General features: G+C 43.6%; 1 protein-coding gene and 1 pseudogene across 3 annotated transcripts in view; one reads left to right on the forward strand and one right to left on the reverse strand.

Moving 5' to 3' along the window:
• The window catches only part of AHCYL2 (adenosylhomocysteinase like 2), a 153,141-nt gene that overhangs the window by 81,265 nt on the left and 49,821 nt on the right, over nt 1-22,055 (forward strand). For 2 of the 3 annotated variants that reach the window (XM_089527389.1, XM_089527391.1), the window contains exons 2-4: nt 13,279-13,387; nt 19,522-19,665; nt 21,372-21,472. In XM_089527389.1, the coding sequence (XP_089383515.1) occupies nt 13,279-13,387; nt 19,522-19,665; nt 21,372-21,472 (354 nt within the window). Of the gene's footprint in view, nt 1-9,989; nt 10,099-13,278; nt 13,388-19,521; nt 19,666-21,371; nt 21,473-22,055 lie in introns of those variants that run through there. The other variant, XM_089527390.1, reaches the window with a different exon arrangement.
• Nucleotides 2,273-4,050, reverse strand: LOC149311564 (solute carrier family 2, facilitated glucose transporter member 11 pseudogene; annotated as a pseudogene).

A 22,055-nucleotide genomic window follows, 5' to 3' on the forward strand; every position in this document is an offset into this window, starting at 1 on the left:
AGTCATCACATATATGTGGGGGAATCACCACATGGCCGAGCAATTTATTTTGGGAATGCTTGCCAGAAGAGATCCGTCTTGACAGCTTTCTTGAAGCTGTCTAAGTTGGTAATTTGATGGATCTCGTCCGGCAGGCAATTCCATAGACTGGGAGCAGTTGCAGAAAAGGTCCTCTGGGAGGTTGCAGTCAGTCTGGTCTTTCTAGGCTGCAATGAATTCCTCCCAGAGGACCTGACTCTATGGGGCAGATTATATGGAAGTAGGTGATCCCTTAGATAAGTTGGACCCAAACCATGTAGGGCTTTAAAGGTTATAACCAACACCTTGTACTGTACCCGAAAACTAATAGGTAGCCATTGGAGTGACTTCAGTATTGGTGTTCACTCCTAGATGTTCCGGTAATCTACCTGGCTGCCATATTCTGTACCAGTTGTAGTTTTCGGACTAGGCACAAGGGTAGTTCCATGTAGAGCTCATTGCAAAAATCAAGTCTTGAGGTCGCCAATGCATGTACTACAGTTTCGAGGTCCCCCCGGTTCCAAGAAAGGGTGCAGTTGGCATATCAGCCGAAGCTGATAATAGGTGCTCTTGACCATCGCATTCACTTGACTTGACATTTGAAGCGACGGATCAAGAAGCACCCCCAGACTGTAAACATAGTCCTTTGAGGAGAGCGTGAACCACTCTAAGACTGGAGGTTGCAACCCGATGCCGGGTTTGGGGGCCCCTACTGTTCAGTTCTGCAAGACCCCAAACTTCTCATCCTACCTGTGTTGTGAGAAAGGGGTTGTTTGAGGACATACCTTGGCCTTTATTTGTTGTTGTTAACCACCTCAAATTGATTTCGACCCATGACGACCCTGTAGATGAGACATCTCCAAGACTCTTTGTCCTCCACTGCTTTGCTTAGTTCCTGCAAACCCAAATCTGTGACCTCCCTAATAAAGTTCATCCATCTAGCATGTGGCCTTCCTCTCTTTAAGCTTTTCTTCAACTTTCCTAGCATTACTGTTTTTTCCAACCCCTTCTCATGATCTGTCTGAGGTACAACAGCCTCAGTTTTGTCATCTTGGCTTCCAGAGATTTCTTGCTTGATCTGCTCTAGGACTCATTTGTTTGTCTTTTTGGCTGTCCACAGGATCCTCAGCACTCTTCTCGAGCACTACATCTCAAACGAATTGATTTTCCTCCTAGCTTGTTTCTTAACTGTCCAGCTCTCACATCCGCACATGGTAATAGGGAAAACAATGGCTTGTACGATTCTAACTTTTGTGCTCAGTTGTATACCTTAGTATTTTAAGATCTTTTCTAGTTTTATTAGATGCATTTTCAGCCCTACATACCTGGAGTAGGCTGGTGGATACTCATGCTAAAAGTAATCTGATTCAGGTGGGACCTCTTTGTTAGTCAGCAGGAGAGGGTGAGTTTTCCCTGACATAATTTTTTAATGTCATCTGAAACAGAATCCATTTTCACTGGATGCCACTCATATATTCAGCACAGTCCCTTTACACATATGTCTGAATCAGCCACTACTGTGACTGGGTTCATAACACTTTTCTTGTGTAATCCCAAGATTTTAGGAAGTACCAGAGAGAGAGAGAGAGAGAGAGAGAGAGATTTAGCCCAGTAAAAACTAAGCATGGTTAGGGACAGAATGATTGCTGATTGTTGCAGGAAGAAACTGGAAATATTTCTTCAACATTAAGAAGCATCATGTGTTTCTGACCACTATTGCTATTGTTGTTGCGTGCCTTCAGGTCTTTTCTGACTTAGGAAGGCCCTATGGTAAACCTATCATGAGGTTTTCTGGGGCTGAGAGTGTATGACTCGCCCAGGCGCATCCAGTGGGTTTATATGGCTGAGCAGGGAATTGAGTCCTGGTCTCCAGAGGTATAGTCCAATGCTCAAACCACTACATCATGCTGGCTCTCCTATTAAGATTGCTGATGTGTAAAACTAGAATAGCCATAGCAGCTTCATTTATATACTGCTTCATACTGAAATAAGCACTCTCTAAGCGGTTTACAACTGTAAACTAATTGCTCCCAACAAGCTGGGTACTCATTTTAGCGACCTTGGAAGGAGACAAGCTTGAGTTGAGCCTGAGCTCCTGGCTGGAACTGAACTCGCAACCTTATGGTTTGTGAGTGAGTGGCTGTGGTACAGGAATCGAACCACGGCACCACCAGTAAATAAATGGAGCCCATGTCAGACTCAGTTTCAGCAAGCAGAGATTTTGTCATAGACAAAAATAATAGACCAGTTTTCTCTCCCAAATACCAGTTGTTGTATTTATTTTAACAAGGGGTGTATTTGTAGTTCAGCATGCAGAAAGGTTTTACTTTGGAATTCCCTCTCACCTGCATTTGAATCAGTACTGTCCAAGGAAGGCCGTGTTACATTATTCTTCTGAATTGAAACTGCTGTAACAAAGACTCTCTCAAAGGAATAGTCTTTTCTGGACTTCTTTCATCTAGCCCATTTGTGATCATCCAGTCTGTCCTTGCAATAAACCCCTTCTTCCAAGCCTTTTAGAGTTTTGTGCACACTGTGACATCTTCATACAAATTGTTAATCATGGCAGCTTCCTTTTTCTTTCCCCTTTTTGATTTGCTGAATTCCCCCTGGATTTCAACAATTGACTTGCCTTTTGTCTCTGGGAGAAACCAGAAGATGATATTCCAGGAGATTACTATGAAACCCATAAAAACTAGAAAGCAGAAGGTACCCAGATGGAGCGCTGCATACGGGAAAAGCATCCCAAGCAAATATATTCCCATCCAGTGGAGACTCATGGAGATGACTAATGCAGCAGGCCTGGATGACACCGTGAAGAGTTCGATTATGACAGGGAATGTTGCTCCAGCAGGACCCATTCCGTAGGCCAGGATGAAGAGGAAGATAAGGCCAGTGCTGCAGTAGGGTATCCAGAAGGCTCTGTCTTGTAGAGAGAGCGCAGCTGTTAGGAGTGCCAAGATGAGGATCATAACACCATATCCCCACAGTAGCAGTTTCCGCCTACCAAAATGCTCTATGAGAATGAAGCAGAAAATGGTAGCACATAGCTCGCAGGCCCCTATCCCAATAGTCACATAGGAGATAAGCCCTTCATCAAACCCAGCAGTACTGAACACATCAGAAGCGTAGAAGTAGACAGCACTGATACCACTTAGGGATAATGAAATCCCTATGACAATCAGCAGGTATAGCTGGCACCGCATGGACTTCTCTCTCAGGAGCTCCCAGACATTCATGATTTTGGCTTCTTTCATGGATGCCTGCTCCTTCAGCATATCATCCACTTCTGCTTGGTGATCCCCTTCACCCCATAGCTGTTTTAGAGCTTTCAGGCAGCCTTTTAAATCTCTTTTCTGGGTCAAAAGGTAAGGTGGGGATTCAGGGAAGAATGGAGTGGTGACCAGGATCCCCAAACCTAAAACTCCATTGATGGCCAACAGGAGTGGCCAGAGAGACTCAGTCCCCAAAAGTTCATTTTGTCCTGCCACTTGTCCTAGGAATTTCCCCAGGGTTGCAAAAACTGCAAGAGAGACATTGATGAAACCACGGAGGTGTTTAGGAGAAATTTCTGCAAGATATTGAGCTTGGATGCAGCAGCCAAGACCTGCACTTAAACCATATAGGAGTCGCGCAAGCAGAATGATTTCAAAGGTCTTTGCTATTTCACTGGTACCAACAGTCACTGCCGCTGCCATCATAAGTAGGCTATTGAATATTAGACAGTTCTTTTTCCCATATTTTGCAGACAGATATCCTGAAGACCAGGATCCTATCAGTCCTCCAATGCTGAAGATAGACACAATGAACGACCATAGGAGCATGAGGCGCTCTTCGTCGACGGGAGCGTTATATCTCTCCAGCCAGGTGTCATTGATGAATGCCTTGATGTATGGTGAAGTGAAATTGATCACAGAGACTTGGAATCCAAAAAGGAAGGTTCCGCCCACGCCTGCAATGATGGCCATGTAAAGGACTTTACGATACAAAATCAGGTTTGAGCAAAAGTTTGCCATCTTCTGACTTGGAGCCCTTAATGGTATTCTGTTCAAGCAGTAGAATCCTTTTGCAGTAGCAGCCCAGCTTCATTCCTTCTCTTTACTGATTCACATTATGAAGAGAGAATCAGACTCAGGGGGCAGGCAAGTTCAAATATGACTTTGTACTATTTGGATGCCATGAACTGTTGCCTACTTTTGTGGTAGAGTTCATTCACTCTTGCAAAAGAATATATCTTCTGCTCAGGAATCTCTTTATTTGGTTAACCGCTCCTGACACATAGTGTTCTCATTGAGACCATTGAAGCTCTAGAAATATGTTTGGGTTTTTTTGCCTCTCTTAGGCTGCATCTGCAGTGCAGAAATAATGCACTTTGACACCATTTTAACTGCCATGGATCAATGCTGTGGAATTCTGACATTTGCAGTTTTGTGAACTATTTAGCCTTTTCTGTCAGAGAACTCCGGTGTCACAACAAGCTACAAATCCCAAGATTCCACAAGATGGATCCGTGACAGTTAAAGTGGAGTCAGACTACATTATTTCTGCAGTGAAGTTTGTGATTTGTTCACGTCTAACTTTGCACACTAATTTAGGAAAAGCAACTTTATTTAGATGCTCATAATTATAGGGCCATGGCCCAATGGTGGATGACCTACGCAGGAAACTGGACAGGGGGAGTGTGTCCCTGTTGGTTCTCCTGGACCTCTCAGCGGCTTTTGATACCATCGGTCATGGTATCTTTCTAGACCTCCTCTCTGGGATGGGGCTTGAAGGTACTGCTCTACAGTGGCTCCGTTCCTTCCTGGAGGGGTGAACTCAGAAGGTGGTGCTGGGGGACGCCTGTTCGACCCCCTGACCATTGACCTGTGGGGTCCCTCAGGGGTCTGTGTTGTCCCCTATGCTGTTTAACATATACATGAAACTGCTGGGAGAGGTTGTCCGGAGTTTTGGGGTGCGGTGTCATCAATATGCAGATGACACTCAACTCTACTACTCCTTCCCACCTCAATCCAAGGAGGCTGTCCTGGTCCTAAACCAGTGCCTGTCTTCAGTAATGGACTGGATGAGGGCAAACAAGTTGAAACTTAATCCAGACAAGACAGAGGTGCTCCTGGTCAGTCGGAAGGCAGATTGGGGAATAGGGATCCAGCCTGTGTTAGATGGGGTCACACTCCCCCTGAAGACACAGGTTCGCAGTTTGGGGGTAATCTTGGACTCAGCATTGAACCTGGAGGCCCAGGTCTCTGCTATGACCAGGAGTGCTTTCGCACATTTAAAACTTATATGCCATCTGTGCCCGTTCCTTGAGAAGCCAGATTTGACCATGGTAGTACATGCCTTGGTTACATCCCGTTTGGACTACTGTAATGGGCTCTACATGGGGCTGCCTTTGAAAAGTGTTTGGAAAATTCAGCTGGTTTAAAGAGCTGCTGCCAGGCTATTAACAGGGGCAGATTACAGAGATCATACAATGCCCCTGTTGAAACAGCTTCATTGGCTGCCAGTTTGTTTCCAGGCACAATTCAAGGTCCTGGTTATTACCTACAAAGCCCTACATGGTTCAGGTCCACACTATTTGGCAGACCATTTCTCCTGGTATGAACTGGCCTGGACTCTAAGATCCTCTGGGGAAGCCCTTCTCTCTATCCCAACATCATCACAAACACGGCTGGTGGGGACACGAGAGAGGGCCTTCTCGGTGGCTGCCCCTAGATTCTGGAACTCCCTGCCCAGGGTGATCAGAACAGCTCCCTCCTTGATGGCCTTCCGCCGGCAGGTGAAGACCTACCTGTTCACACAGGTATTTAGGGAATTACTATAAGGACAGGCTGGGATGTTCGATGTTGGACCAGTTTAAAAATTCATTTCAATGTACTTTTTATTTTATTGTACTATTTTTTAAAAAAATACTGTGAAGCTGCTCTGAGTCCCAGTCCTGGGAAAAGAGCAGGATACAAATAAAAATAAATAAATGAATGAATGAATGAATGAATGAATGAATAAATAAATAAATGGCCCCTGTGAAAAATTGGATGCAGAACTGTATAAACACTTGGTGTAATGTGAAAATAGGATTCAAGAGTCTGTAGCCACTTCATAGGCCCTGAATGTGAAGTTTGCCATAAAATACAACTTCCTAAGAATCTTTGTAAAACTAATTTCTTGCCCACTTTGCTGTAAAGATGAGCTAGAGGCAGATTATCTTCTGCCTTTCTAGGATATGCTGAGTTAGGAATCTCAGTGTGCATTTAATGAATACAAAGATTGATTTCTTCTTTTCTAGACATGAAACTGAAAAGCTTTACTATCTTTGGATTCGGTCCCCTGAAGCCTGTAAAAGTTTTGCCAGATTGATTTTCTTGCAGGCAACTCCACTCCTCATGTGAAAAATGCTTTAGTTCACAAATTTATTGCATTTGTCCATGCCAACTAGACAGTTCATAGGTTGCATTCCCATTCCACAGATAGAGAATGAATACTGAGAGTGAAGTGGCTTTCTAAAACTTGTCTAGGTTTCCAAAATGCAATTTCAACCCATCTTATTCAAGCCTCCCATGTAGCTGTTTCCTTGTTGGCATATCAGTGGTATTTCTTTGTTGGAATATCACCCCAGACAACTTATGGCTGAACAAGCACACACATCTCTGTGTGTGGTGTGTGTGTGTAGAAAATTTTCCACGGAAAAGTATAGTGTTGGACTTTTTCTGGATGATTTTCCTCAGAAAATTTTCCACCCCACATCTCTCTGGCTGGGAGAACTACTAGTTAGCAGTCTTTTCACATTGGGTGCCTCCACCAGTTTTAAGGCAAAAAAACTTCAATGTATTGAGTGTGAACTCTGTCAGTAGGCAGATGGATTTTAGACTCTTTGTCGGCATCATGGTCAAATGTTAACACTTGTTCAGTGGGATAGAAATTTAATTTGTATTGGAATCAAAGAATCTTAGAGTAGGAAGGGACAGCAAGGACCATCTAACTCAACTCCATGCCATGCAGGAATACACAACTCAAGCATTCCTGAAAGAGGTGGCATGATAGCCATGTTTAAATATTTGAAGAGATGTCATGCTGTGGAAGGAGCAAGCTTGTTTTCTGCTGTTCCAGAGAATAGAACCCGAAGCAATAGATTCCAACTACTGGAAAAGAGATTCCATCTCAACATTAGGAAATGTTGCCAGTCTCTTTCTTTGAAGGTTTTCAAGCAAAGGCTGGATGGCTATCTCTCCCAGGGAGTGCTTTGATGGTGTCTTCCTGCATGGCAGAATGGAATTGGACTGGGTGGCCCTTGGGGTCTCTTCCAACTCTGTGATTCAACGATCACTGTTTAAAGACTAGATCTGGCTAAAGAGTTTCACTTTACTCTGGCACCTGCCTGTTACCAACCTGCTTATATTGTTCTCATAATGATTAGGGTGGGAGATGGATCATGCCCTGCATACTTCGATTTTATTTATTTTGCTTCTGCACTATATAAACCTTGGTAGTCCATCTTCCAGTGATCTTGCCTGGTGTGCATATGTGGGTTTTCACCCCAGCCCAAGGAACCAGTTAACCAGCCACAGAGATCTGCAGTATTATTCATAGCATAGTCTGGGTGGAATTAGTTGCTTAGAGGCCCATTTCTACCACTTGCTGTAGGGGGATGTTGGGACCCATCAGCTAAAGCAGTGCTACTCAGAGTGGTAATCTATGGGCTGGTGTCTGACTGTGAGCGCTTTGCTGACAGACTGTGACATGTTTCCAAGAAAAAAAACAATTATAGCCCGTGGGCACAAATTTGGTCCTGGTCTCTGTCACACTGGAAAAAACTAATTGCTGATTCCCCCATATTAATATTTTAAGAAGTAAAGGACTCTAGACCACCTGCTGCAGCCATTTATTACCAGCAAAACTTACCTTGAGAGGCCAGCGTGGCATAGTAGTATGAGTGTTGGATTATGACTCTGGAGACCAGGGTTCATTTCCCAGCTTTGTCATGAAACTCACTAGGATACCTTAAGTCACACTCTCTCAGCCTCGGGGGAAAGCAATGGCAAACCTTCTCTGAACAAATCTTGCCATAAAAAAACCCCATGATAGGTTCACCTTAGGGTCGCCATAAGTCAGGAATGATTTGAAAGCACACAACAACAGTGGTGTCGTGGTTTGAGCATTTGACTACTACTCTGGAGACCAGGGTTTAAATTCCCACTTGAACATGGAAACCCACTGAGTGATCTTGAGCAAGTCATGCTTCCTCAGCCACAAGGGAAGGCAAAGGCAATCTCCTCTGAACAAATTCTGCCAAGAAAACTCCATGATCGAATCGCCTTTAGGGCTGACATAAGTAAAAAATGACTTGAAGGCACACAACAACAGAGCTTATTTTACAGTAGACATGTGTGCTAGTTTCGGTATCAAACCAAGTCTTGGAAAGGCCTGGGATTACAGCTAGCTTCTGTTCTTTTATCCTTGCAAGAGTGATGGTGCTTGCAGTGTTCTGTGGCCTGAAGAAGAAGAGCCCTCCCTCCTTGCCAACAGTCATCTTCTGGCCTCTTAAGAAGAAGAGCCCTCCCTCCAGTCCATCTGCCTTGGTCCAGGCCTCAGAGGGAAGAAGAACCGCTGGACCTCATCCCCTTTCCCACCACCATTCCCTTTGCCTTTTGTGTCCTGTCTTTTTAGAGTGTAAGCCTGAGGGCAGGGAACCGTCTCAATAATAATAATAATAATAATAATAATAATAATAATAATAATTGTAAGCCACTCCAAGAGCCTTTAGGGCTGAAGGGCGGGGTATAAATACTGTAAACAAATAAATAAATTCTGTGCCTGCATCAGTGCCCTTCTGGGGATCTTGTAATGTTCATAGAATCATAGAGTTGGAAGAGACCACAAGGGCCATCTAATCCAACCCCATTCTGCCATGCAGGAACTCTCAATCAAAGCATCCCCAACAGATGACCATCCAGCCTCTGCTTAAAGACCTCCAAAGAAGGAGACTCCACTACACTCCATTAAGGGAGTGTGTTCCACTGTCAAACAGCCCTTACTCTCAGGAAGTTCCTCCTAATGTTGAGGAGGAATCTCTTTTCCTGTAGCTTGCATTCATTGTTCCATTGTTGAAGGAGAACATTACAGATGTCCAATACATGTGATGTGCTCTCTTCTTCTTGGAAAGTATGTGAAAGCTGTTCTGCAGCCCTTGTCCTTCCTCATTCCTTTTCCTTTTCAAAGAGGTGCCAGAAGGAGGGGAGACAGAGGGCCATGCAGGTGTGAGCCCCATGTAGGTGCCTTGAACCACACAGTGTTTTTGCACCAGGTCTTGACCCTCCGAAGGACCCTCTGCCAGTGACCTGACATTTACAGAGAGAGGCTAGGGCACTCTTGACCACCAGACTGGCCAGTAAATGCTCTCTTTGTTTCAGGGGCTCATTAGTTAACTTGGTTCTAACTTCCCTCTGTTTAAACATAATCTGACCCTGAGAAAAAAGACGAGGGGGAGGAGGGAGAGAGGGAAGGGGTGGGGATGGGACCCCAGTTAAAAGGTGCCTAATTAGCAAGTTAATTATAGCAGGCAAGAAAATGTCCTGGTTATATAAATCAGCTATTGTTATGCATGCACAAGCCAGGCCTGGTTGGAAACCCCAGCTTAATGATTTTGAGATGAGGGGCACATAAAATAAACTTAATAAAGGAAAAATGGCATGAGGAGGGAGCAGATAGGCAGTAAAAGACTTTCTTTGCCAGCCTCACACAGCAATGCCTCGTTAAACGTTGGGGTTCTTTCCCTGCTAAATGAAAGCCCCCCCCCCCCCCCCCCATGACGAGAGATTGGAAGCAAAGCAGGCCGGAGGGAAGGAGTCCTCTTTACCTCCGGCAACCCTCCTCCCCTCCCGCCTCTGCCCCATCTTCCCTCCCCAGAAAAAGAGTTGAAACCAGAGCAGACAGGATCACTGGTGCGGGGAGGTATAAAGGAATAGCCGGCCACCTCTCTGGAGGACCGGACGGGGTGGTGAGTGGGCTCTAGATAGCACCAGCGCCATGCCGAACCAAAAGAAGTACGTCGTGAACGGTGGCGAGTCGGGGATTAAAGCCCAGGTGAGGGAACCCTTTCTGTTGGGTACGGGAGCAGAGGGGATCCTTCTGTCCTGCCTCCCCCATTTCTTTAGGGGGCAGCTGGAGTCCCAGGACCAGCGCTCTCACCTGTCTAGCTCAGTTTCCCACAAGGTCAAGCGTGGAAGCCTTTGATCGAAAGGGCTGGTTGCTAAAAGGGTCTTTGCCTCCCCTCAGCTTTGCCAGGGTGCTGGATTATGCAGACACACCTGTTGGTAGAAAAATCTTTCCTCTCATGGCAAAGGGTGCTCCTAGGCTCTGGTGTTTTGATGGAGAACAAGACAGTCCTGGCTGGTCTCAGCACCGTTTCTTTGATGATGCATGGATGAACCCTTGATGTACTGGAAATCATGGTTGTCTTCTGGCAAACATCTCACTTCAAACATTGACAACGGTCAGACTTGCACGTCTTGCATAAAGCAGCATTTGCCTCATTGCAATTGGTCAGACTCAATAGTTTGAGTGTCTTTTAGGGGTCCATGATGTGTCCTTTAAACAAAACAAATCAACAAGCCCCCAAAACCCATTTTTGTCATCTTCCAAGAGTTTCTTATTTCTTGAAACGGAATATCCCCGTAAGCAAGCTCTCCTGTCTTATTCTGGCTTTGGCATCAGAGTTATCTGATAAACTTGGACAACAGAGACTGCTTGTTTATATACCATTACAGGTTTTTTCCAGGCATTTTTCTTTGAGGGGAGCAAACTCAAGAACCTTGGGGTTTTTTTGTTTGTTTTAATGCTGTGCATACTGTACTGCCTCCAAGAAAATTCACTGAAAAATCATTTTAAGCTCCCCAGTTCAAAGTTCCCTTTTTGCCTTAGAAGAGCCAGTGCACTAAGTACATCTGACAATATTTTATACACTGACTGGCAGTGGCTCTTTATGGCTGTTTAGAAGCCTTTCCCAGTTGTTTCCTTGCTTGCCCAGGGCCTGTGTTTCTGAAATGGGTCTGGACCTAATTCCATGACTTGCTAGTAAGCTCTTCAGGCGCAAGGGATGATTGGGGAGATTGGGATGGTGCTGGCAGAACATCTCTTCTGTACTGTTCTTCTCTTTCTACTGGGGAACAGGCTGTCATCATATAAGGCCTACTTAGCTCTGCTTAACCTGGAGTTTCCTCCGTCTCTTTTTGTGATCTCTCAATTCCTCTACTCTTTGGGGAAAGGTAATGTGGCAACTTATACAGTGGGCCATTGGTATCCACTGGGGTTTGGTTCCAAGGTATCCTTGGTTCCAGGATACTGCTATGAATATCAAAATCCGTGGATGTTCATGTCTCATTATATATAATAGCATAATAAAATAGTATACCTTATATAAAATGGCAAAATCAAAGTTTACTTTTTAGAATTTATATTTTGCTGTTATTGTTAACTGCCCTAGAGTCGATCTTGACTCATAGCAACCCTATGGATGAGACATCTCCAAGACTCCCTGTCCTCACTGCTCTGCTTAGGTCCTGCAAACCCATATCTGTGACCTCCCTAATAGAGCTCATCCATCTAGCGTGCGACTTGCCTCTCTTTCAACATCCCATCACCTTTCTTAGCGTTACTGTTTTTCCCCAATGTGTCATTCCTTCTCATGATGTGTTCAAAGTACGACAGCCTCATTTTTGTCATCTTGTCTTCCAGGGAGATTTCTGGTTTGATCTGCTCTTGGATCCACTTTTTTTGGGGGGGGTGGGGGTGGGACTGTACATGGAATCCTCAGCACTCTCAGATATTTTAATTTTTTCAGACTATGGATGATTTAATCCACTGATAAAGAACTTGTGGATATGGAGGGCTGATGGTATACTATACTCCACTGCAAGTTGAAATTTATATTTCTGAAATATTTTCAAACCATAGATGGTTTGAATGCATGGATGAAAAATCCGTGGATGTGGATGGCCATCTGTACAATCATAGACTTGGAAGAGACCCAAGGGACATCCAGTGGCCATCCAACCTCTGTTTAAAAACCTCCAAGGAAGGAGACTCTGCCACCCTCTGAAGGAGTGTCTTCCACTGTCAAACAGCTTTTATAGTAGGAAGTTCTTCCAAATGATGAGGTGGAATCTGTTTTCCTACAACTTGAATCCATTGCTCTGGGTCCTAGACTCCGGAGCAGCAGCAAACATGTTTTTTCATTCTTCCTTATGACATTCCTTCCAATATTTAAACATGAGTATCATGTCACCTCTTAACTTTCTCTTCTCCAGGCTAAACATATCCAGCTCCCTAAGCTGCTTCTCACAGGGCATGGTTTATAGACACTTCATCATTTTGGTTGCCCTCCTTAGGACATGTACTTAATTTTTTAAAAAATTTTGCCCTAGGAAGATGATCAAACAAGCACTTGTATATGATACTTTTAACAAACCACCCTCTCCTACCACCTGCCTGCTGCCTTAGGTCAGATGCATGGGCCCTTCTCTGTATCCTGCTGGTTGTAGAAGAAAGGTTGGGTGTGGGATGAGAAGAAGGATCTTCTCTGTATTTGTTCCCAAACTATGCAATAGCTCGATTGGCCACATCAAGTACTGTACTTTTATTGGTGGAAAAAGAGTGTATAACTAAAATAGGCATGCAAACACAAACACATAGCCAAGGGATGTTGGCAATTCATCTTCAGCTGCAGCAGCTTGGATATCTAAAGACCTCTCCCCTGACATCATGAATATAACTGCTTTTTGGAATTATTTCCAGATTGATCCCATTGAAACTAATATCTGAAAACAGGGATAGGTGAATTCTAAGGGATAAATGTTTGTTTCTAGAAAAAGAAATGGGGCTTTTAAACACTACAGGATTCGAGCAAGTAGACCATTGAGTTATGTGTGCTTTGGTAATTTAAAAATGGATGGTGTTATGGAAGACAGTAGTATGATGTGTGCAGCTTATGGTTGAAGCAAGCAAAGTAGCCGAGCCTAGAAACATGAACACTTGTGTACAAATTGTGGAGGGCAGTTGAAATATTTATGGGTTTCTCCAAATAACATCTCTAGCCAAAGTCTCTCTCAATCTATTAAGCAAGATTCATGGTGAACACATTTGCAAACTTGTCTAATTGTCAACAGAAACAAGTGGTCCTTGACCCCAACAGCAAGACTGGAAGTATTGCATATTTGGTCTTTTATTTTCCCTCACTTTGCTAAATCTAGTTTTCTCTCTTCACAGATCCAGTTTGCTGACCAAAAACAAGAATTCAACAAGCGCCCCACAAAGATCGGCCGCCGTTCCTTGTCCCGGTCTATTTCTCAATCGTCAACAGATAGTTACAGCTCTGGTATGTATCATTGTCCCAGTCTCTTCTCAGTATCACTGTAATCCCTTCTCTTCAAGCAAAGCTTTTTGTGCTAGTGCAAACCAAATTTTCTAATCCCCTCTAAATATGAAGATGGTCTTGGTAAGAGACATTGGTTTCTTGGCACCAGTTATAGTCGTTGTTGTCTTCCTTCCAATCGTTTCCAACTTTGCTGACTCTAAAGCAAACCTATCTGCCTTCAGATCGTTTCCAACTTATGGTGACCTTAAGGCCAACAAATTCTTGGCAAGATTTGCTCATTGTGGGGGTGTTCCTTGCCCTTCCTCTGAGGCTGAGAGTGTGTGACTTGCCCAAGGTCACCCAGTGGGTTTCTATGGCTGAAGAGATACTTGAACCCTGGTCTCTGAAATCATAGTCCTGCACTCAAACTGTACCATGCTGGCCCTCAACCAGGTATGATTAGCATTGGGAAATTGCATTAAATAGATTTTGATTTTTAAAAAGACAGTCAACTGGTAGTTTGTACAATGGTGTATATATCACATTTCCTATTACCTGTAATGTGAATACTTATAAAGATGTTTATATTGTAATTACAATATTATTGTTATTTTATTTTCTTATATCCCACCTTTCTCCCAGTATTGGGACTCACAGTGGCAATATAGGGACTCAAGGCAGCCAGTAATGTGGTGGAGGTACATCAGACACCTTACAACATTTCAAAATTCCTTTTATTGCATCAAATAAAAAATGTAAAATGGTATCTTTCCAAGACAAATTAATGGTTCAGTCAATAAAATATAAACAATTCCCCCCCCATAGAACCATTACATTGAATCATAGAATCATAGAATAATAAAGTTGGAAGAGACCGCAAGGGCCATCCAGTCCAACCCCCTGCCATGCAAGAAATCCAAATCAAAGCATTCCCGACAGATGGCCATCCAGATTCCGTTTGAAGACCTCCAAGGAGGGAGACTCCACTACACTCCGAGGGAGTTTGTTCCATTGTCGAACAGCCCTTACTGTCAAGAAGTTCCTCCTAATGTTGATCTGGAATCTCTTTTCCTGCAGTTTGCATCCATTGCTCCGGGTCCTAGTCTCTGGAGCAGCAGAAAACAAGCCTGCTCCCTCCTCAATATGACATCCCTTCAAATATTTAAACAGGGCTATCATATCACCTCTTAACTTTCTTTTCTCCAGGCTAAACATCCCCAGCTCCCTAAGGCGTTCCTCGTAGGGCATGGTTTCCAGACCCTTCACCATTTTAGTCGCCCTCCTTTGGACACATGGCTCCAGTTTCTCAATGTCCTTTTTGAATTGTGGCGCCCAGAACTGGACACAATATTCCAGGTGGGGCCTGACCAAAGCAAAATATAGTGGCACTATGACTTCCCTTGATCTAGACGCCATAACTCTATTGATGCAGCCTAGAATCGCATTGGCCTTGTTAGCTGCCGCATCACACTGTTCACTCATGTTCAACTTGTGGTCTACTTGGACTCCTAGATCCCTTTCACATGTAGTTTCATTCAGCCAGGTGTCCCCCATCCTATATCTGTGCATTTCATTTTTCCGCCCTAAGTGCAGTACCTTACATTTCTCCCTGTTGAAGTTCATTTTGTTAGCTTTGGCCCAGCTTTCTAGTCTATTCAGGTCATTTTGAATTTTGATCCTGTCCTCTGGAGTATTAGCTGCTCCCCCTAATTTGGTGTCGTCTGCAAATTTGATAAGTATGCTCCTAATTCTGTCATCCAAGTCATTGATAAAGATGTTGAACAGTACTGGGCCCAGGACAGAGCCCTGTGGGACACCACTGGTCACTTCTCTCCAGGATGAAAAGGAGCCATTGTTGAGCACCCTTTTTTTATCCATGGTTTGTAAATGTTTTTTAAAATATATAAATTCCAAAAAGCAAACCTTGATTTTGCCGTTTTATATAAAGGACACTTTAGTATGCCATTTTATTTAATGGAACTTGAACATGGACTTTGATATGCATGGTGAGGTCTTGGAACCAAACCCCAACAGATATCAAGGGCTCACTATACTAACTCAGATTAATAAAGTCTTATTTTCACAAATCAGCTGGAATTTTAAGTTTATATTCAACGTATCAGGAAACCAACTGAAAACATACCATGCCAAATACATTTACAATTGCACTAATTTGAAATAGATCCACATACAATTCATACAAATAAGTCCTAGCAGTTACAGGTAAGCAACCGGTTCTAATGAAGGGATTGATAAATGAGTGGAAGTTGATGGTAGGTTTCTCGGTAGACATCAACTGTGGTGACTCCATGTCAAGAGGCAGCATGCCACCAAACCTCAGTTGCTGGGGAGCAACACTGAGGGACCCTTGTTGTTTTCAGGGCAATTGTTTGTGAATTTATAGCTGGCTGTGTTGGAAACAGAATACCGGACTAGGTGGACCTTGGTTGTGTATTTCCTTAGAATGAGTTGTGTCAGTTTAAATAAATATTGTTGGAAAATAAGAGATGTACTCCAGTGTTCTTGGGGGGGGGGGGAGTGTGTATGTTAAGCCTTGTTGTTTTAAGAAAGGCTTTTTTATTTTATTCAGCTGATGCATTTCAGGTGTCAATGAGCTAATTCTTCTATTTCTCTTTTTCTGTTATCGTAGCCAGAATTTCTAGCATTAAGTAGTAATGAATGGTAGGAGGTCCTCTTTATATTGTCAATAATCTGCAGACACTAATCTGCAGTTAAATAATAATAATAATAATAATAATAATATTTATTTGTATCCCGCTTCTCCAAGCAGATCGAGGCGGCTAACAATAATAAAATATCCTTAAAACACAATAAAACAGTTACCATCATTATATCCCAACTCTCCCAAACCCACTCATCCACAAGTCTCTAATAGATATTGTGCTTATAAGTACTTGGACTGTTTCAGTTCAATGCAAGAATGTATGTGTGCTAAGACTTGCTTGGAAATTTCAAATAAGAGAATAACTGGTTTTTGACTGATTGGTAACTAGCGATTCATGGAAAAAGATGGCAACATTTTCAGATAGCATTTAGCATTTAGATGCTGAAGGGAACCTTGAACACATCCAGTCTCCTATGATTTCAAAAGGTACGCAGGGTGACCCTGCTTAGTACTTAGGCAGGGGGCCACCAGGAAATAACACCTAGAATTTCCAAGTATAAAATCATAGAATCATAGAGTTGGAAGGGACCACAGGGGCCATCTAATCTGATCCCTGCCTTGTGGGAATCCACAATCCTGAGATGGCTATCCAACCTCTGTTTAAAACCTCCAAAGAGGGAGACTCCACCATTCAATGAGGCAGTCCATTCCACTGTTGAACAGGTTTTATAATAAAGAAGTCCCTTCTCACATTCAAGTGGATTCTTCTTTCTTATCATTTGAACCCACTGCTTTATGTTCTAGTTTCTGGTGCAGCAGAAAAATAAGCTTGCTCCGTTTTCTACATGGCATCTCTTCAGATATTTAAAGATGGCTGTCATGTCACCTCTCAATCTTCTCTGAGTTAAACATCCACAGATCCCCCAGTCTTTCCTCATAGGTCTCCAGTCCTTTATCATCTTGGTTGCTTTCCCTCTAAACACTTTCCAGCTTGTCAGTATCTTTCTTGAACTGTGGTGCAAGCTTAGAACTGCATTGACTTTTTTTGGCTGTCTAATCCTACTGTTGACATACATTTAAATTGTGTTCTACTAAGACCCTAGATCCTTTTCACATATAAGGTTTTCAAGACAGGTGCCACCCATCCTATATTTGTGCATTTCATTTTTCCAGTCTAGACGTAGCACCTTACATGTACCCCTTCATTTTGTTAGTTTTGGCCCAGCTCTTCCAAAGTGATCTTTGAATCTGCCAAGGTGAAGCTACCTGCTTCCTTAATTTGGTGTCATCTGCAGATTTCATACGCTTGTTCCATCATCCAAATCATTTATAAAGATGTTGGACCACACCAGGCCCAGGACAGAACCCTGGTCACATCTGTCCAGGTTGAAGAACAACCATTAGTGAACACTCTTTGGGTTTGGTCCTTCAACCAATAACAAATTGAGATAGGGCTTGTAAAGAATCTTGCCTAAACCCCTGGAAAGCTATTTCTGCCAGACAGAGTTGAAAGTACTAGGCTAGATGGACCAAGGCTGTGAGTCAGTATAGGGTGTCTTGCTGTGTTCCTAAGGGCCTTTCATTGTTTGCCTGATTACTTAACCATTTGCTGATTTGAAACACAAGAGTTCAGGAAACTGTTGCATCTGGCAGTGAAAGTCAGTATTGAGCTCAGTTCCATCCTGTCTTTGGAACTTCTAGTCATAATGACCAGTTATGACTCATCTCTGGCCTTGAGCATGACTTTTACTTGTGGGCCAGAAAGTGACCCAGGGAGATGTTCCAGCCATATGTTCCTGTGCATGTGCTAACACAAAGCACTTCTCTGCTGAGTGGAAAGATTCCAAACAGATAAGATGGATGTACCAAGAGTCTATTCACTGGACTCTTACGATAATGAAATACCTCCTGTGTCACAGCACTCAAGCTGGTCAGATCAGAGGCCAAGTCGGTCCCGTAGTAAGCAGGTAGATCAGGGTGAGTGGACCTGTAATTCATCCTTAACAAACTCACCAGGATTTGTCTGGCTTTACTGAAATGACTCCAAAGTTGACTTCTTGCATTCACATCTTGATGGTAAGGAATGCCATAATTTGGATCCTAATCCTGATGGTTATCTGGCAAGTTTTGTTCCTCTTCCATAAGCCTTGCAGAGCAGCAAATAAAAATATGCCTTCCCATGCGCCTGCATGGCATGTGTAGCACAAGGCGAACAGCTTGAATGTTGGGATTTGTATGCTACAGTCCTTCTGTTGCATTGTTTCACTTTTACTCAACGTTGTGGTTGTATTACTGGGGTGGAAAATGATAAAAGCAAGCATGTAGTTCCATGAAAATTTCAGAGCAAATACTTGCTTAGACAAGCAAAATAAAATTGACACAAATGAATCCGCTTAAAAGATCCTGCTCTATAGGTGTATTTGGATTAACTTTATGGTTAATCTACAAGTGCTGTAGCTTTTTGCCATTGGCATGTCTCTGTTAAAGGTGTTGAGCAAATGGGATTTTCCATACAGCTTCCATCTAATCACAGTTGTTGGGGAATCCAGCCTTGCATTGCAGGAATCGTAGTTAGAAATGACCTCAAGGACCATCCAATTCAAACCCATTCTGCCATGCAGGAAGACACAATTCAAAGCACCCCAACAGGTGGCCATCCAGCCACTGTTTAAAAACATCCAAAGAAGGAGATTACACCACACTCTGAGGCAGTGTATTCCACTGTCAAATAGCTCTTACCATAAGGAAGTTCTTCCTAATGTTGAAGTGGAATCTCTTTTACTGAAGTATGAATCCATTGCTCCAGCTCTTATTCTCTGGAGCCACAGAAAATAAACTTGTCCATCTTTAGTATAACATCCTTTCAAATATTTAAACAGGGCTACCATGTCCCCTCTTAACCTTCTCTTCTCCAGGCTAAACATACTCAGCTCCTTAAGCCGCTTCTCATAGGGCATGGTTTCCAGACCTTTCATCATTGTGGTCGCCATCCTCTGGACACATTGCAGCTTGTCCACATTCCTCTTGAATTGTGGCACCCAGAAGTGGACACAGTATTTGAGGTGGAGTCTGACCAAAGCAGAATACAGTGGCAATATTATTTTCTTTGATCTACACATTGTACTCATATTGATGCAGGATTGTCATGGAAGTTCAGTTTTGCAAGTTGACTTCAGGAATCACTCTAGAAATTGTCTTGCAAGATGTCAGTATTAGGAACAAGGGTGTGTAATCTATCTATGAGTTTGGTGAGCTGCCATTTATACCTACTTTCATACGATCAATCATGGTGGCAGGTGCCATATGGCCAAATGACCACTAGACAAAAAGAGGGAGGGGGGCACACCTGTACTGGTTCTGAAGCATGGATGCACCACCACCCCATTATTCATGGGTCAGGAGCTATTCAGTTTCATAGTGAGGAGCTCTTTCCCTTTCCTATACGGTGCACCCATATGGTATCTGCCTGGGTTGCTCTGGTGGCAGTTCTCGCATTGTTCATCCTGTTTCCTGTTTCGTTTTTCTCCAGCTGCCTCCTACACAGACAGTTCAGATGATGAAACTTCCCCCCGGGACAAGCAGCAGAAGAGCTCCAAAGGCAGCAGTGATTTCTGTGTGAAAAACATCAAGCAGGCTGAATTTGGGCGTCGTGAAATTGAAATTGCTGAACAAGGTAAGGGAGAGATGTTCTTGGTTTTACACACCTGTTCTTGCACAGCTAAGTGGGGAAGGGCTGAGGCTTGGCTCTTCTGATCTGTCCCAGAGCCTCCTGATATACATTCACAGAAGTGTGTGGTAGTGATGGACAAGGGCTAATTTCCTGCTCCCAAGACCCACCAGGTTGAGGACCAAGCCTCAATTCCAATCGTTGCCCACCAAATAATAAATAAATAAATTCCCTGCATTTTTTGTGGATTTTTCAAGCTATGTGGCCATGTTCTAGAAGAGTTTATTCCTGACATTTCGCTAGCATCTATGGCTGGCATCTCCAGAGAATGCTAGCCATAGATGCTGGCAAAATGTCAGGAATAAACTCTTCTAGAACATGGCCACATAGCCCGGAAAACCCACAAAAAACTATGGATGCCGGCCATGAAAGTCTTTGACTTCACAAACCTGCATTTGCCACACTAATGTATAGTTTTGGCCTTACGTTTTGTTTATGTAACCAGTAAGGCTCTTTGGGAGGTTCATGATTATGTTAAACTCTCAACTGTTCTGAAGTTGAAGGCTTTCATGGCCAGCATCCATAGATTTTTGTGGGTTTTTCAGGCTATGTGGCCATGTTCTAGAAGAGTTTCTTTCTGACGTTTTGCCAGCATCTGTGGCTGGCATCTTCAGAGAATGTTTGCCTGGAAATGAGTTGGGTATATGTATTGTGTGACCTGGGAAGGCAGGAGTGATTTGCATGTGTCTTGTTCTGTTGCTGATGACAGGCCTCAGGGTAGGAGGGTCTGCAAAAGAGGATGAGTGTCTGCTTGATTCGTGCTCATTGTCTGCTGGGAAACCCCTGACCCTGGGAGATTTCTCATTTGCATTTGTTGAGTCTTCGTCTTGCTATTTTTCAGGACTGGTAGCCAAACCTTGTTTGCTTTAAGGGTTTCCTCTTTCCTGTTGACATTGTCCAGGTGTTTGTGGATTTCAACTGTTGCTTATAATGGGCAAGGAACCTCAGGTGGTTCAGCCAGTTTGGTTTGGTTACCATAAACATGGAAAGCCTTCATCCCAGTATTTTTTCATCCAACCTAATGGTCACACCATTTTTGTCTTTCTAATTGCCAAATCTCTGAAAGAACTTGCAGGATTAAGGGTAACTGAGAGACAATGATTCTTGGGCTTTGAAAAGGTGTGATTGGGCAAATTCCACAGAGAACAAAGCTCTCAGTGGCTGCTGTTAGCAGACTCTTACCTCCAGTATGGGAGGCAGTACACCTCTGGATACCAGTTGCTGAGGACCACAACCAGGAGGTTGTTAGTGATCCCACACCCTGTTTCTGAGTTTTCCATTGAGACGTGTCATAGGCCCCTGTGGGGAACAAGATGCGGAGCCTGGTAAGCCTTTGGATTGATCGATTCTGCTGGGCTCTTTCTTAGGTATGAGGATTTTATGGGGTGGGAGAATTCTTTCAACGTTCTTCATTAATTAGGACTTTGTTTCTGCTGATTATCAGCACCACTGCCACCCCATTGTAAATGGATTACAAATGGTTTTGTGGGCACTGGCTACAAAAAACTTTTCACATCATTTTCAAGCAGTGAATTTCTGGGTGAGGAGAATGAGTACCTAATGTGATATTGGAAAGCCTCTGCTCAAATGGCTGTGGGGTGTTTGCTCATTGGAGTCCTCATTTGTGTGATTTCCTTTCTCTTCCTTCCTAGAAATGCCTGCACTCATGGCCTTGAGGAAAAGAGCTCAGGGAGAGAAGCCGCTAGCCGGAGCCAAGATTGTGGGCTGTACCCACATCACAGCCCAGACTGCTGTAAGCTGAGACATCTGCCTGCTCTTCCAATATTTTGTACCCAGCACACAGGCCCACACCAGTGTCACAAGCTGGCTGAAGTATATGATATCCTTCATTGCACTACCAAGAGAGACAGCAGCTCAGATAACAGCCACGTGTGACTTCTTCAGGAAACCTCTAGATGTTCCCTTAAATTCAGGGCTCTTTAGGGAAATCCATGTTGTGCTTTTTAATAAACTGGCACTGCATGTATATCATGCCTTGCAGTTTCTGTGGTGGCTTGTTGTTGTTGTGGGCCTTCAAGTCATTTCTGACTTATGGCGACGTTAAGAAGACCATATCATGGGGTTTTCTTGGCAAGATTTGTTCAGAGCGGGTTTTCCACTTTTACTTTCCTCTGAGCCTGTGAGAATATGACTTACCCAAAATTTCAGTAGGGCCTCTAAGGAGAAGATATTCTACAGCTGCAGTGATACAGCAGAGCAGGCCCTGTCCCATGTCTTCCACAAAGACACAGAAAGCCCCACCTGCAGAAAGTAGTCCTCGGGGTGGGTGTATATGGGGGAAAGTATTCAGTTCCCCAAGGCATTTAGGGCTGTAT

This window comes from Sceloporus occidentalis, unplaced genomic scaffold, assembly GCF_023333645.1.
Source record: "Sceloporus occidentalis isolate IW3139 unplaced genomic scaffold, rSceOcc1.0.p SCAF_5, whole genome shotgun sequence".
NCBI classification, from domain to species: Eukaryota; Metazoa; Chordata; class Lepidosauria; order Squamata; family Phrynosomatidae; genus Sceloporus; species Sceloporus occidentalis.